This window comes from Giraffa tippelskirchi, chromosome 2, assembly GCF_054371585.1.
Source record: "Giraffa tippelskirchi isolate mGirTip1 chromosome 2, T2T-mGirTip1v1.2.pri, whole genome shotgun sequence".
In the NCBI taxonomy this organism is placed as follows: Eukaryota; Metazoa; Chordata; class Mammalia; order Artiodactyla; family Giraffidae; genus Giraffa; species Giraffa tippelskirchi.
In genome coordinates, this window is record NC_137276.1 from 79,182,017 (window position 1) to 79,194,547 (window position 12,531).

The window sequence follows — 12,531 nt, forward strand, 5'->3', positions numbered from 1 at the left end:
TGCTTCCCAGAATGAGGGACCAGGCAGGGGAAATGTGTGGCAGAGAGAAAACTGCAATACAGATGAAGAAGTGAAAATGGAAACACTAATGGAACACTCCTGCCACAGGGCCTCCAAAAGTCGACTACATGGTATTCAGTCGACACCCACATTCCACTCCTTCGAGAATACCCGGAAGTAGTAAACACAGAAAGTCACAAGCCTGCACACAAGGGTTCAGAGCAGCACTAGGCTCAAGAGCCCTAAGGGGAAGATAGTCCCCATGTCCATCAACAGATGACGGGAGAGTCGAATGCACTGCTCTCCCAGACTGCAGGATTATTCGTCGTCAAATAGGACGCAGATGCTGTGCAGTAGACAACAGACGTGTTCATGGATCGTAGTGGATGATCTCCATGCCACTCACACATACAATTGAAAAAGTCAAAGAATTCAATTTCTAAGTTTATCTCATAGAAAAAGTAAGTTTATACATGTACTAGAAAAACCAAAACACACGTTAAGAGAGGGAATTATAGGGGTGAAGAGACAGGCTCCAGGGCTGGTGCAGGCATTGGGGCAGCACACCATCTGCCTTTCCCAGGCGAGGCTCGCTGACAATCTGGGAGCAGCTCCAGGGATGTTAGGGGAGGAGCTGGCTCCAGCGCCTGCGCTGCTAGAAGAGTTGGGTCTGCTGGGGTCTCTAGAACCACAGCTGGATAACACCGGAGCCACAGCTGATTGCAAAGCACAAAGGTGCTCCACAGCCGAGGCAGTGCCCTGGCCGAGGTTGCCTTAAGCCTGGGGACTGAGGCTGCAGAAGCAGCGCTGGCACAGGATTTGTGGGTGACTCAGGATCGGAAGGAGGAAGAGAGCTGTTTCTTGCACGTTCTCTGCCTCTACAAGTGGAGCCTGGAGGTCCTTTTCCTCACTTCCTCACTTCATTGAGAGCCAAGGCCTGAGTATGCTGCAGCTCTGGGTTTGGAGCTCGCATGGTTACATGATACAGAGCTTGACGTTGAGTGGGAGCTGGGCTTTGAGCTTGCTCTGACTGTGGAGCTGTGGCAGTTAGTAAGGGTGCTGCTGGCTCTAGGTCTGCTGATGTTTGCAGAGCTGCTTCTAAAGAAGGTGCTGTATCTCCCAGAAAAGAAAACACTGTCAGTAAGACTGCTTGTCCATGCATCCCAAAGACAGGAACCTACTCGCTGCTTAGCCCTGAAATCTCAATCCAAGATGCCCCCTAACCCCAGGAAGTCGTCCCAGGCTGCAGTCCAGGGGAACAGTTATCTGGGAGCCTGCTCAATGCTCCTGGCCTAGTTCCAGCCTCAGAAGGCTCTGCTCTGTGTGGCCCAGCCCCCTCCCTTCCTTATTCGGCCCCGTCCTCCTCACCCAGCCCGAGTCCTCCTCACCATGCCCCTCTGCCTCAGTGGGCTCCAGGGTCTCCAGCTGTGCCAGGAGATGGCGGGCTCGCTGCTCCAGGTCCGAGGCAGGCATGTTGAGCTCTATGTAAGCCAGGAGCATCTTGAGGCAGGGAAATTCTGGGGGCTGCTGGAAATCCTCAGGGTAAAGGTGCAGCCAGGTGCCCAGGATGGAGGACATGGCCCTGGGGGGAGTCACGTGGGCAGCAGAGTCAGAGACCTGGCCTTCCCGCCACACTGCACTCCAGGGCCGCCCTGTGGGGACCTGGGCCTCTGAGCCTTCTGCCCCTGTCCATCCAGAAGTCAGTTCTCCTCCACGGCCCATCTCACCTGGCAGACCAGTCAGAGGAGGCCTGGACACAGGGGCGGGGCCCCCAACGAGCCTGCTCAAGTGCCAGCCCTTGATCCACGGTGCGACCATCTGTCCACTTCCTGAGGGCAGCGTGGCTCAGCACACTGTCCCTCTCCCTCTCCCTCCTCCTGCTGTCACCACTGTGAGGGCAGGCAGGGCATTTACTCTGGTCACTGCATCTCGGGAACACGTAGGGGTCCCAGGAGGATCTGGCCCAGGAGGGTACACACAGACTCTGTCATCTGCCCAGGCTTCCTGCGGGCCTCCTAACACCTCAGATTTACCTCCTCCATCTACAGGCTGCCTCGTCCACTAGGGACGTGCCTGCGTCTCCTGCTGCCACTGACACTCATCCTTCACCAGTGAGGGCTCAGCTGTCCCCTGAGTGTCATGGGTCCCCTGAGCACCAGCTGAGCACCCCCGCTGAGGTTCCAGCACACGGTGAGCAGGATGGTCTCCACACTTTGTGTTCTGGGTCCCAGGATCGGGGGTAGAGGCAGGAATGGGATGGACAGGCGAGGGTTGTAGACTCTCATGGGGCAGACTCTGACCTCTGACCTCCCAGAGGCTGCTCACAGCACGCCAGACACCTCCACAGCTCTCTTGGCTTCCTTTCCTCTTTTGCAGGAGAAGCCCCCCAGACCTTGGCCCCCAGTGGGAACCAGAAGCTATGTGAGATCCAGGATTCTGCCAGCCCTGCCCATCCAGCAACCTCGACTCCGGGCAGTTCTCTGGGGAAAGGAGTCAGTCCCTCTTCAATCAAAATCCACTCACATTTTCAGCTGCTGCAGGGGTCCACTATCCTCATCACAGTAAGGGAGGATGCATCCGTACCTACAGGAGGCCAGGGAGGCGTCACATGGACAGTACTGGAGACACGCCCCGCATGTGATGGCTAGTGTGACAGGCTTCCCCCCCTCACTGGGAGAACTGATGCCCTGGGGGGCAGGACTGCTGACTGCTCCATGCATTACATGACACTTATGCCTAGAAAAGTACCTGCATCTCGTGCGCCTTCCTCTATATTTGAAGAACGAATGAGCCCAACCGGCCTCATCCAAGTGCCTGGGGCGCCAGTCATCACTCCCAGGGAGCCATGCTCTCACTCCCCCAGGACAGTGCACCTCTCACACCTCACCTTGCAATTGGGAAAACGCTTTGGGCCAAAGTCAAAGGCTCAGAGACCACCGAGACACAGGCTTCCTCGAAGGGAGGAGGACGAGATGACTCAGCACAACCACAGCCTTACCAGGGGTCCAGGCATCCAGAAAGCCCTTTCCAGGATGCACCCACGTAGTCCCCACAGACACCCTGGGGGTGGCTCCTCCCTTTACCCTCTGTGTGCAGAGGGGGCCACTGGGGCTCAGAGAAGTGGAAAGCCATTCCCACGACTCACAGCTGGAAGGGAGCCGGGTCCCCCTGAGTCCCCAGTGGGGAAGGGGATGTGCTCACCTCATGAAGAGAAGGTCCAGCAGCTGCTGGGGGCTGCCAAAAGCCCTGTAGGTGCCCAGGAATGTGGGGAGGTAGGAAGGGTCACCGCCTAGAAAGGCAGGCACCAGGTTTCCCACCAACGTCTCCAGTCTGCATCTCTGCACACTCCACAACCTGCAGGTCTCACTCCTGTCCCCTGGGGACACATTTTCCCCCTGGGGTGGAACACAGCAGAGACACGAGTCAGAGGCGGCACCAAAGACTCCAGGAAGGCAGGGGCTGGAGCTCAGACTGAGTCCCCAACCCTCGAGACTCACGGCAGGGGGAGGGCCAGGAGTGCCCTCCACAGAATAAACGTCTTGGCATCACGAGTGAACTGGCAAAGTGCCATGGTTACGTGTGTTAGCGTCTCGGGGCAGTTTGTACTGGACAGCTCCCCGTGTGTTAACTGCGTCCCCTGTGGTGGTGACCAAAACATCCCGTTCTGGGGGTGAGAACTGGGGTGACAGGGGCTGATCCTGGGGTGAGAGGCATCAGGGTTCTCAGGCCCACATGGATACGTGGGGATGGAGTTAATACAGAATACATTGTAGAAACATGTGGAAAGGCTCCTTGGGGAACATGAAGTGAAATCCTATCACAATCTCCTTCTGAGATTCCCACATGGACGTAAAGAGTGATTTTGCATCTGGACGCTTCAGGGCCTGGGCCGCGAGGGCGTGTCGCACACCTGACACTCCCAGGTTCCTTTGGGAGCAGGCCTCTAGGAGGGACCCAGGGGAGCGCCAGGGTGGCTCTGGGACCCGGAACTTCCTGGGTGGAGGGTCTCCTCCCGGCTGGCACTCACCCTCTGCCCGCCCTGGGCTCTGTTGCTGCTGTGGGGCTCCTGCCCCTCGTGCGGGGAGATGGAGCATGGGGCTCCGTGGACTGGCGCCTGTCCGCAGTCTCGGGAGGAGCCCTGTGAACACAGTGCCCGCCAGCCAGGCAGAAAGTCTCAGGCCACCGGCCAGCTGTCTGTGGTGCTTCTTGGACCCCCAGACCTCTCCCCTCCAGACACATGCCCACCACTCTCTGTACAGACCTCCACCACTTAAGCAGACACTCAGCCGCCTGAGGGCCTTGGATCCACACTGGCACAGAGAAGAGCACCTCAGGGATCCCCTTTCCCCACTGCCAGCCTGTCCTCAGGTGTGAAGGTGACGGGACCACCAGGTCACCACGTGCCCACCAACCTGTTCCTGCCCAGAGGGAGAACCTCCCCTCAAGTCCCACTTCCCCACACCTGGAGATGAGGGCAGCTGGCGCTGCCCAGGGAGGGCTCTTGGTGGCGGCCAGGCCTGGGGTGGCCAGCTTTAGGTTGCCTGCTGTTACCTTTGGGGACCTCCTGCTAAAGGACCAGAGGCATCCAGGTTGAGCGCTGAACCGCCTGAAACATCTGAGAAACCTCTCCCTCCAGGGTTTCCTGAAGCAGAAGCCCTGGTCAGTCGAGACACAGCGGGAGAACATCCTTCTGGATGAAGTCTCTCCAGCCAAGTGAGCCCCAACTGGCTGTGGTGCTGTTGCTAGTACGCGGCTGCCTGGTTACAGGGTTCCAAGTTCTGTTAGGGTCTGCCGACAAGGAAGTGACTTCACCACCCGGGGGCCCCTTCCTTGAACTGACAGTTGACACCTGTACATATAGCCCTCGGGATACTGACCGCTCACCCCTCATCCACGCAGCCCCGGGTCTCACACAGTTGCACCTCACAGTCCTCCACGCAGCTCCTGGGCAGGGTCTGTGTGCAGCTCTGGGTAGACAGACCTGGGTCCAGACTCGCCTCCCGATTCCTACCTCTTCTCCATCCTGGATGAGTCCTTGTGTCTCTCAAGGCCTGTCCTTGTCCCCACCTGCATACGGGGATGATGCCCGCATGGACTTTTAGGGATGTCCTCAGACAGAGGTGGGAAAAGACGTGGAACATGTGGGAGTTGTGTCCCATGCAGGCAGTGCCTCCAATCCCTGTATATTCTTCTGAGTACCTTCCTCATATCTACCCCTCTTCTGATCCTACCTCATAGTCTTTATTATATTCATTGTGTTCTTGTGTGTGTGTGTGTGTGGAGTGCTCACTCCAAGTGGTGAAAAGAAAACCACCCCCACATGGGGAGGGATAGGCATGAGCTTCCTAAGATCTTCCCTGGTGGCTCAGATGGTAAAGAATCTGCCTTCAATGCAGAAGACCCAGGTTCAATCTCTGGGTTGGGAAGATTCCCTGTAGAAGGGAATGGCAACCCACTCCAGTAATCCTGCCTGTAGAATTCTATGTTCAGATGAGCCTGGTGGTCTACAGTCCATGGGTTCAGAAACAGTGAGACACAACTGAAGAACTGACACTTTCCTAAGATCTTAGGTTCCTAATTTTCAAAGCAATCCCTTCATGGGGCTCACAGCCTGGTAGGCTCGGCTTCTCTGGCTGGACTCACAGTGGGCCAGGGACGGATTGGGTGATGATGGGCTGCCAGCATCAGACAGACTTGACCATCTGATTTGCTGCTGCCTTTATGTCCCTGTCCTTAAAAGCACCTTCTTAAGACTGAGGCTGGCTGTCTCATTTTATCCAGACCCAACTCCAGTATAAACAGAGACCACTTCACCAGGATGAAGAGAATTTTTAGTTAGCTGGAGGAAAAAGCTCCTCCGCCTCACCTGAAATCCCGATAAGTAGTTGCTCCCAGTGACTTCATTAGGAAAGGGGCTTCGATCTTATCTAACTTCACGAGTGTCTAAGTTTTAATTGGCCCCAAATTGCCCTCCAGACATCCCTCCCCCAACCCCCACATCCATGCAGCAGCAGCTCCATCTCCACACCTGCTCAGTCCAGGACCGCAGGGCTCCATCTGCTCCCTCTTTCCACCTCACCCCCACATGCAGTCACCCCATCCCCGGCCCTTGGAGCCCAAGTCTAGAATGCATTCCTCACCGCTCTGCCCTTCCCTCCCCTCTCCTCATCCAGGCCACTGCCAACACTGTCCCTGAGTCACTTTCTTCTCTTTCTCACTCTCTCTGATCCAGGAGGAGGAGGCAGAACAGACAAATCTGATCCTGTCACTCTGCTGACAAACAGTAAACCTATCAGCAGCACTCTGGGGAAAAGCTCCAGTCCTCAGCCAGACATCAAGCCCCTCCTCCTGCCAGCAGACCCCTGGTCTGCTCCCCTCAGTTCAGCCACACTGGTCTCTGGCTGTTCTTCCAAGGATGCCCCCTCCCCAGCCTTCAAAAGCCCCAGACTGGGACCCCATTGGACTCTTTACCTGGATGGACTCCTCCTTCAGGTCTTGCTGGGGGATGCTTCCAGTGCTCTCTGTTCCTCCCCCAGGGCTATTTCCATAGTTCTGGGATTTGTCCTTCTGGCCTGCTGGGCCCCAGTACTTGCCAGAGGATATGGCAGGAGGCTAGGACCCGAGGCGACCTCAGGTACTCAGACCTGGCAATGCTTCGACCACTGGTGGGCAGGTGAGAACGGAGGGCTCTGTCACTGCCTGGTGACCAGGGAGAAGAAGCCTCACAGTGCTTTCTGAGCCTTGCCACCTGGCTGGTTTTCCAGTCATAATTTAGAGACCAAGAAAGCAAGCCAGGGCCAGGGTGGGCCTCCAGAGCCCCCGCTCCCGCCCAGGCCTCGCCCCCTTCAGTCTCCTAGGTTGGTCTCTTAAGGATCAGTGCAAGGTGCAAATCCTGGCTTCTGCTGTTCCACCATGTGGTTGGTATGGCTGTTGCATCATTTTTATTCTTTTATTAAATGTGCCCATGACGATTCCAGCATCCAGGAGTGCCTGCCGACCTGGAGCTTACAACCTAGTGTGGGGAGACTGATTATCAATACATTTACCTGGATCTAGACTCTCCCATCTGTCTCCAACTACTACCCCATCGCTCCTTGTCCTTAATGCAAACACTGTCAGATGCATGTCTAGACTCCCCTCCCACTGCTCTGATGGAAAGACCTATCTGGGAGAACATTCTGGGTGGAGTAAATAGCCAGGTCACAGGCATGTTCAAGGGATTCAAATAGGCCAGCATGCTGGGGTGGGTGGGAGGGCAGAGTGGGATGAGTCCTTGGAGGAAAGTGTAGTAGGAGGTGTGCTTTTCCTCTCGTGGAGGCGAGGGCAAGAGAGCTCCTGGCCCAGGAGTGGCAGGATGGACACCTAGCAACTGAATTTCTTTGGCTGCTGAAGCTGAGAAAAGACTGCAGGAGACAAGAGAGGAGTCTTGGGACCATTAGGGGCTATTGAAATGGGCTGAGAATAGGGTGGATTCTGGTTCTAAGTGGAAGACAGAGCAGACAGTATTTACTGTTTGAGGGGATGTAGGGTTCGAGGGGATCTCAGAAGTTTCTGACCATCAGAAAGGCTGGAATTATCAGAGTGTCAAAGACAGTTGGAGAAGCATGTTTGGGGAGGGGGCGATGAGGAGCTCACCTTTGAACATGACCACCTTTGAACTGAATAGATGACCTCTAGCAGTGATGCTGGTTACATGCTGAGGATACAAGAGCCAGGAATTCACAGGAGATCTAGGCTGGAAATCAAGGTTTGGGCGTCATGGGCAGATGGCATTTAAAGCCTTGGAACTAGCTGAAACCATTCAGAGAGTGAAGGTGAAAACAAAAGAGTAAAACATGTAACTGTGTTGTGGGTGGGATGGATAGTAGAGTAGATTGAACTGGAGAAGCCAAGAGGTTAAGAGGAAAACCAGAAAGGAAGTTGCAGGTGGCTCAGGCCAAGTGAATGGAGTGTTTTCTGGAGAAGAGGATGACCATCTGGATCAAATGCTGGTGGGACAAGATGAAGACTGAGGTGGGAATCCCAGGTTTCAGCAACATGGAGGCCACGAATAACCCCGACAGAACAGCTGGGTGAATGGTGGGGGTGAAGTCTGAGTGGAGTGGATTCTAGAGAGAACCAGAGAAGCAGGTGAAGGGGAGTCTAGACAAGTCTCCTGACAGTGTTTGCTTTAAAGGAGAAGAGAGTGGGGTAGCAGCTAGAGGGAGGTGAACATACTGTTGCAGGACAGAGGAGAGGGGCTGGAGCCACGTCTTAGAGTGGAGTGCTCAACTTCACAGGAGCTAGAGCCCCTCACACACAGAAACGAGAGAGAGAACAGCCCGGTGCACAGATGCAGCTGGTGCTGGTGGTGGGTGCTTGTCCCTGTCCTCTTTCTCTTTTTATTATTTTTTAACTTGTGAGATATATTTACAGAAAGGCAGACAAAACACATATATACCACTTTATGAATGATGTAGGTACCTGTGCAACCATCACCTGGGGCTAAAAAAAAAATAGTAACACCTCAAAGAAATCTTCCCAGTGCTCCTCTCCAGTCAGAATCTTTCCTTTCTGCCCTAGATGTATCACCAGTCTGCCGTCACCGATTTATCTTAAAAATAATTTTGCCATCTAAATGCACTCTGGGACCATTTGGGCTGTTATTTAACTTGTTTTTTTTAAACTTTCGTTAATTTTTTTCCAGCTTTATCAATGTATAATTGATGAATACAATGTAAGCTATTTAAAGTGTACAGTGTGATATTTGATATGAGTATACATAGTGAAATAATTCTCATTTTAATTAATACATCTATTACCATACATATTTACTTTCCTTTCAGAATATGTAAGTTCTACTTTCTTAGAGAAAGTAACTATATAATGTAGTGTTATCAACTATATATAGTCACCATGTTATACATTAGATCCTGAGATCTTATTCAATATCGTATAACTGAAGGCTTATATCCTTTTACCAACCTCTCCCTATTTCTCCTACCTAAGACCTGGAAACCACTGTTCAAATATTTCACTCATTTTTTAAAATTAGGTTGCTATTTTAGTTCTTTATTGTTGCATAAAAAACACCCTAAAATTTAGTGGCTTATCACCAACAATAATGTACCTTGTTCACAAATCTTCATTATGAGCATGGCTTGGCCTCAGCTGGGATGATGCAAGGCTGGGATCTGAATTAGCTAGACGAGGGCTTCCTCACAGCACAGGAGTCCAGATACTGTCAGATTTCTTACAGAGCAGCCTGTTCCCCCAGAGCAAGCACTGCAAGACATCCAGCTGGGCTTCTTCCAATTGCAAGGCTTCTTCCAATCTAGTCTTGCAAGTCCTGTGCGTGCTAAGTCGCTTCAGTTCTGTCCGACTCTCTGTGACCCCACGGATTGTAGCCCACCAGACTACTCTGTCCATGGGATTCTCCAGGCAAGAATGCTAGAGTGGGTTGCAATGCCCTCCTCCAGGGGATCTTCCCAACCCAGGGATCTGACCTGAGTCTCTTATATCTCTTGCATCGGTAGGCAGGTTCTTTACCACTAGAACCACCTGGTAAGCCCTTTCAGGTCCCAGATGTGTTCTATTCATCAAGCAAGTCACTAAGGCCAGCTAGATTCAAGGGAAGGGAAATTAGATGTCAACTTTCACTGTGAGGAATAGTGAGGAATGTTTATTTCCTGCAGTTGCAGTTTTTTGTCTCATTGATTTATAGATGTTCTTCATATATTCTGTACTTGCCTAAAGTCATATGTTTTGGAATGCTCTCTTCCATTAGCTTTCTTTTCACTCTCTTTATATCTTTTCCCACTTTGTGGCTAATGCTTTTTGAATCTTCTTTAATAACTTTTTCTCTCCCTCAGGGTCATGAAAATACTCTCTTTAAAAAAGCTTTCCAACTTCCATCTCTAAAAGCTTTCTATGCCTTTTTAATTTAGGCCTTGAATCCACCTTTATTTTAGAGTGTGGTAAAGTAGAAGTCTTTTTCCCATATTTTCCCATATGTTTAAGTGCCACTGATTCAGAAGAATATAATTTTCTCACTGTCCTAGTGTGCCACTTCTGGAAGATATCAACTGTTTGTGTGTGTCAATGTCTTTTTTATTAGTCTGAATGTTTCCTTGATATCTGTCTTGGTAAGATGTTTCAAGCTCATCTTGTACATTGCCTGCCCAAGACTAGAATCAGCTATTTCTTCAAGATGCCTTGGTTTCGTTTATTAAGAAAAGAATCCTCCTTGCTACCAGGTTGATCACTCTTTTTAGTTCTTTCCCATGGGAAGAATTAGAAATTAGATGTATGGTAAAATACTCTGAGTGTATATTGATACATCCAATTCAAATATAAACTGTATAGCTTTTACTTAAATTCTTCTGTTACATCTGTATCGCCTTTCCTCTACACTGACAATTCTGATTCTCAAGGACACCAGAAATAATTAAATTTGAATATCTAATTAGTCACTTGTTTTATCTCAACTTATGCACACACAGGTTCAGAATAATAATATCCCTAATACCACACAAAACATAGGATATAAAAATAAATGGAAAGATATTCCATCCTTATGGACTGGAAGAATTAATACTGTTAAAATGTCCATACTATCTAAAGAAATCTATATGAGTCAATACAATTCCTATCAAAATTCCAATGCATTTTTTCACAGAAAAATGGAAATAATCTTCAAATTTGTATGGAAACACAAAAGACCCTGAACAGCCTAAGCAATCTTGAGAAAGGAGAACAAAGGTGTCAGCATCACATCCCTACTTTCAGATTTTATTACAAAGCTGTAGTAATCAAAGCAGTATGGCATTGTCATAAAAACAGATGCACAGATCAATGCAATGGAATAGAGAGCCCAGAAATAAACCCACATATATATGGTCAAGTAATTTACAACAAATATGGCAAGAATATACAACGACGGACAGGATAGTCTCTGCAATCAGTGCTGCTGGGAAAACTGGACAGCTACACATAACATAATCAAACTGGAGCACTATCTTACATCATACACAAAAATAGATTCAAAATTGTTTAAAGTCTTGACTAAAAGACCTGAAATTATAAACCAGCTGGTAAAGGACGAGCTCCTTAACATAAGTCTTGGCAATGAATTTTTGGATCTGACTCCAAAAGCAAAATAAACTAAAGCAAAAGTTGACAAGTTGGGATTTCATCAAACTAAAAAGCTTCTGCACAGCAAAGGAAACCAAATGAAACAGCCACAGGGGAGCGGGGAAAGATAAACATTTCTTTTAAAAAGAGAAAAATAAAATCTCCTTCAAAGTATTATAAAAAATTAATAAACAGAAACCTCAAAGGGAGTTGGGAAACCAGAAGAGGGTGCTCTCAAGCTCTGTGAGGACAGCAGGGTCCAACAGGAAGAACTCCTCTCCTGGCAAGGACTTGGCCTCTGAGAAGCCATGGTCTCTGTTTACTGGAGCCCTCCCAACTTTCTTTGCCCCTCAGGAAAAGTTTCCTCCTTCCCTTGCTGTCAGAGGGCTTGCATGGAGCTTGCCAAGTTTGCAGATACCAAATAAATCCATCTTTGCTGTAGAAATAACTAGTAGTCTATTTGTGTTAGATCCACAGCATATATCTAGAAATATTTTTCTTCATATGCAGTCTGGAAATTAGGATTGTGTGTACATAGATAGTCAATACATACTTAATTCATAGTCGTAAATACAGGGTATTGTTTTGAGTTACAACAGCAGTAATGTTCATGATGAAAGTTCTAGTGCATGTAAAAGAGAGAAGTCAATGCAAATAACGGTCTCTTTCAGAATTTTCCCTTCAGTGTAAATACTCCATCCTTTTATATGATGAAAAGCTGTTGCTGTATTATAGACCTTGGATTAAAAAGAAAACCAACCACATTCTTTGTTTATTCATAGTTTTATTTCCTTATTTCACTATTAAACTTAGGGGTTAATATCACCATAAAGTTGCAGGCATCATTTTATAGTACAGACAATTGACTTATTTTTAGGAGAAGGAATAAAAATGGCATATGACATATCTAAAAAGACTACTGAGGAAGTGCTGGACACTAGGAAATAAAAACAGGTAAAATTCAGTGCCTTTGATAAAGATAGGGACACTAGTTTTAGATGCAACTATGATACATGCCTTTTGCTTACAAAGCAAATATATAGCCATCTCTTTGGACAATGGTTTCTACATCCTCATGAATTAGAAGGATGTGAGCATCACTGAACACTTCATAGACATTTTCCAGAAAGCTTTCTGCCAAAAAAAATCAATGTGTTAATTCACCGACTTGGAAGCCTATTTTAATTATTCTTCAAACCTGCACCAAACTTAGAGACAGTTCCCATGTGTTTGAAAAGAGGGGGGCATTCCTGAAAATGTCACCTTCCCATAGCCCTAACCACAAGCCCCAAAGAAGTTTCTCTGGAGTGTTGTATGTAGGAGGCTGAAAATACCCATGTGTTATATAAGGAATGAATAGTGGATATGAAGAGAGGGCTTTTGTTCAATGCTTGCAGAACAGAATAGATTCTGTCCTAA

At 49.3% G+C, this 12,531-nt stretch overlaps 1 protein-coding gene across 1 annotated transcript; it reads right to left on the reverse strand.

Annotated features, from left to right (window-relative positions):
- Positions 1 to 444: 444 nt before the first annotated feature.
- On the reverse strand, positions 445 to 4,759 carry LOC145538020 (ral guanine nucleotide dissociation stimulator-like). Its single transcript, XM_081569274.1, has 6 exons — positions 4,552 to 4,759; positions 4,028 to 4,138; positions 3,202 to 3,395; positions 2,524 to 2,583; positions 1,389 to 1,582; positions 445 to 1,110 (listed from the first exon to the last, which is right to left on the reverse strand). Exons 1-6 carry the CDS (start codon positions 4,684 to 4,686, stop codon positions 908 to 910), a joined length of 897 nt encoding a protein of 298 aa, XP_081425400.1. The 5' UTR covers positions 4,687 to 4,759; the 3' UTR covers positions 445 to 907.
- Between the last annotated feature and the right edge of the window lie 7,772 nt (positions 4,760 to 12,531).

Excerpts from the sequence above, each read along its gene's own strand:
- LOC145538020 (XM_081569274.1), bottom strand. The coding sequence starts at position 4,686 with ATGTTCTCCCGCTGTGTCTCGACTGACCAGGGCTTCTGCTTCAGGAAA. Across the intron at positions 3,396-4,027 it reads GAGCCCAGGGCGGGCAGAGG|GGGGAAAATGTGTCCCCAGG; the intron begins GTGAGTGCCAGC and ends GTTCCACCCCAG. Across the intron at positions 1,111-1,388 it reads CACTGAGGCAGAGGGGCATG|CACCTTCTTTAGAAGCAGCT; the intron begins GTGAGGAGGACT and ends TGGGAGATACAG.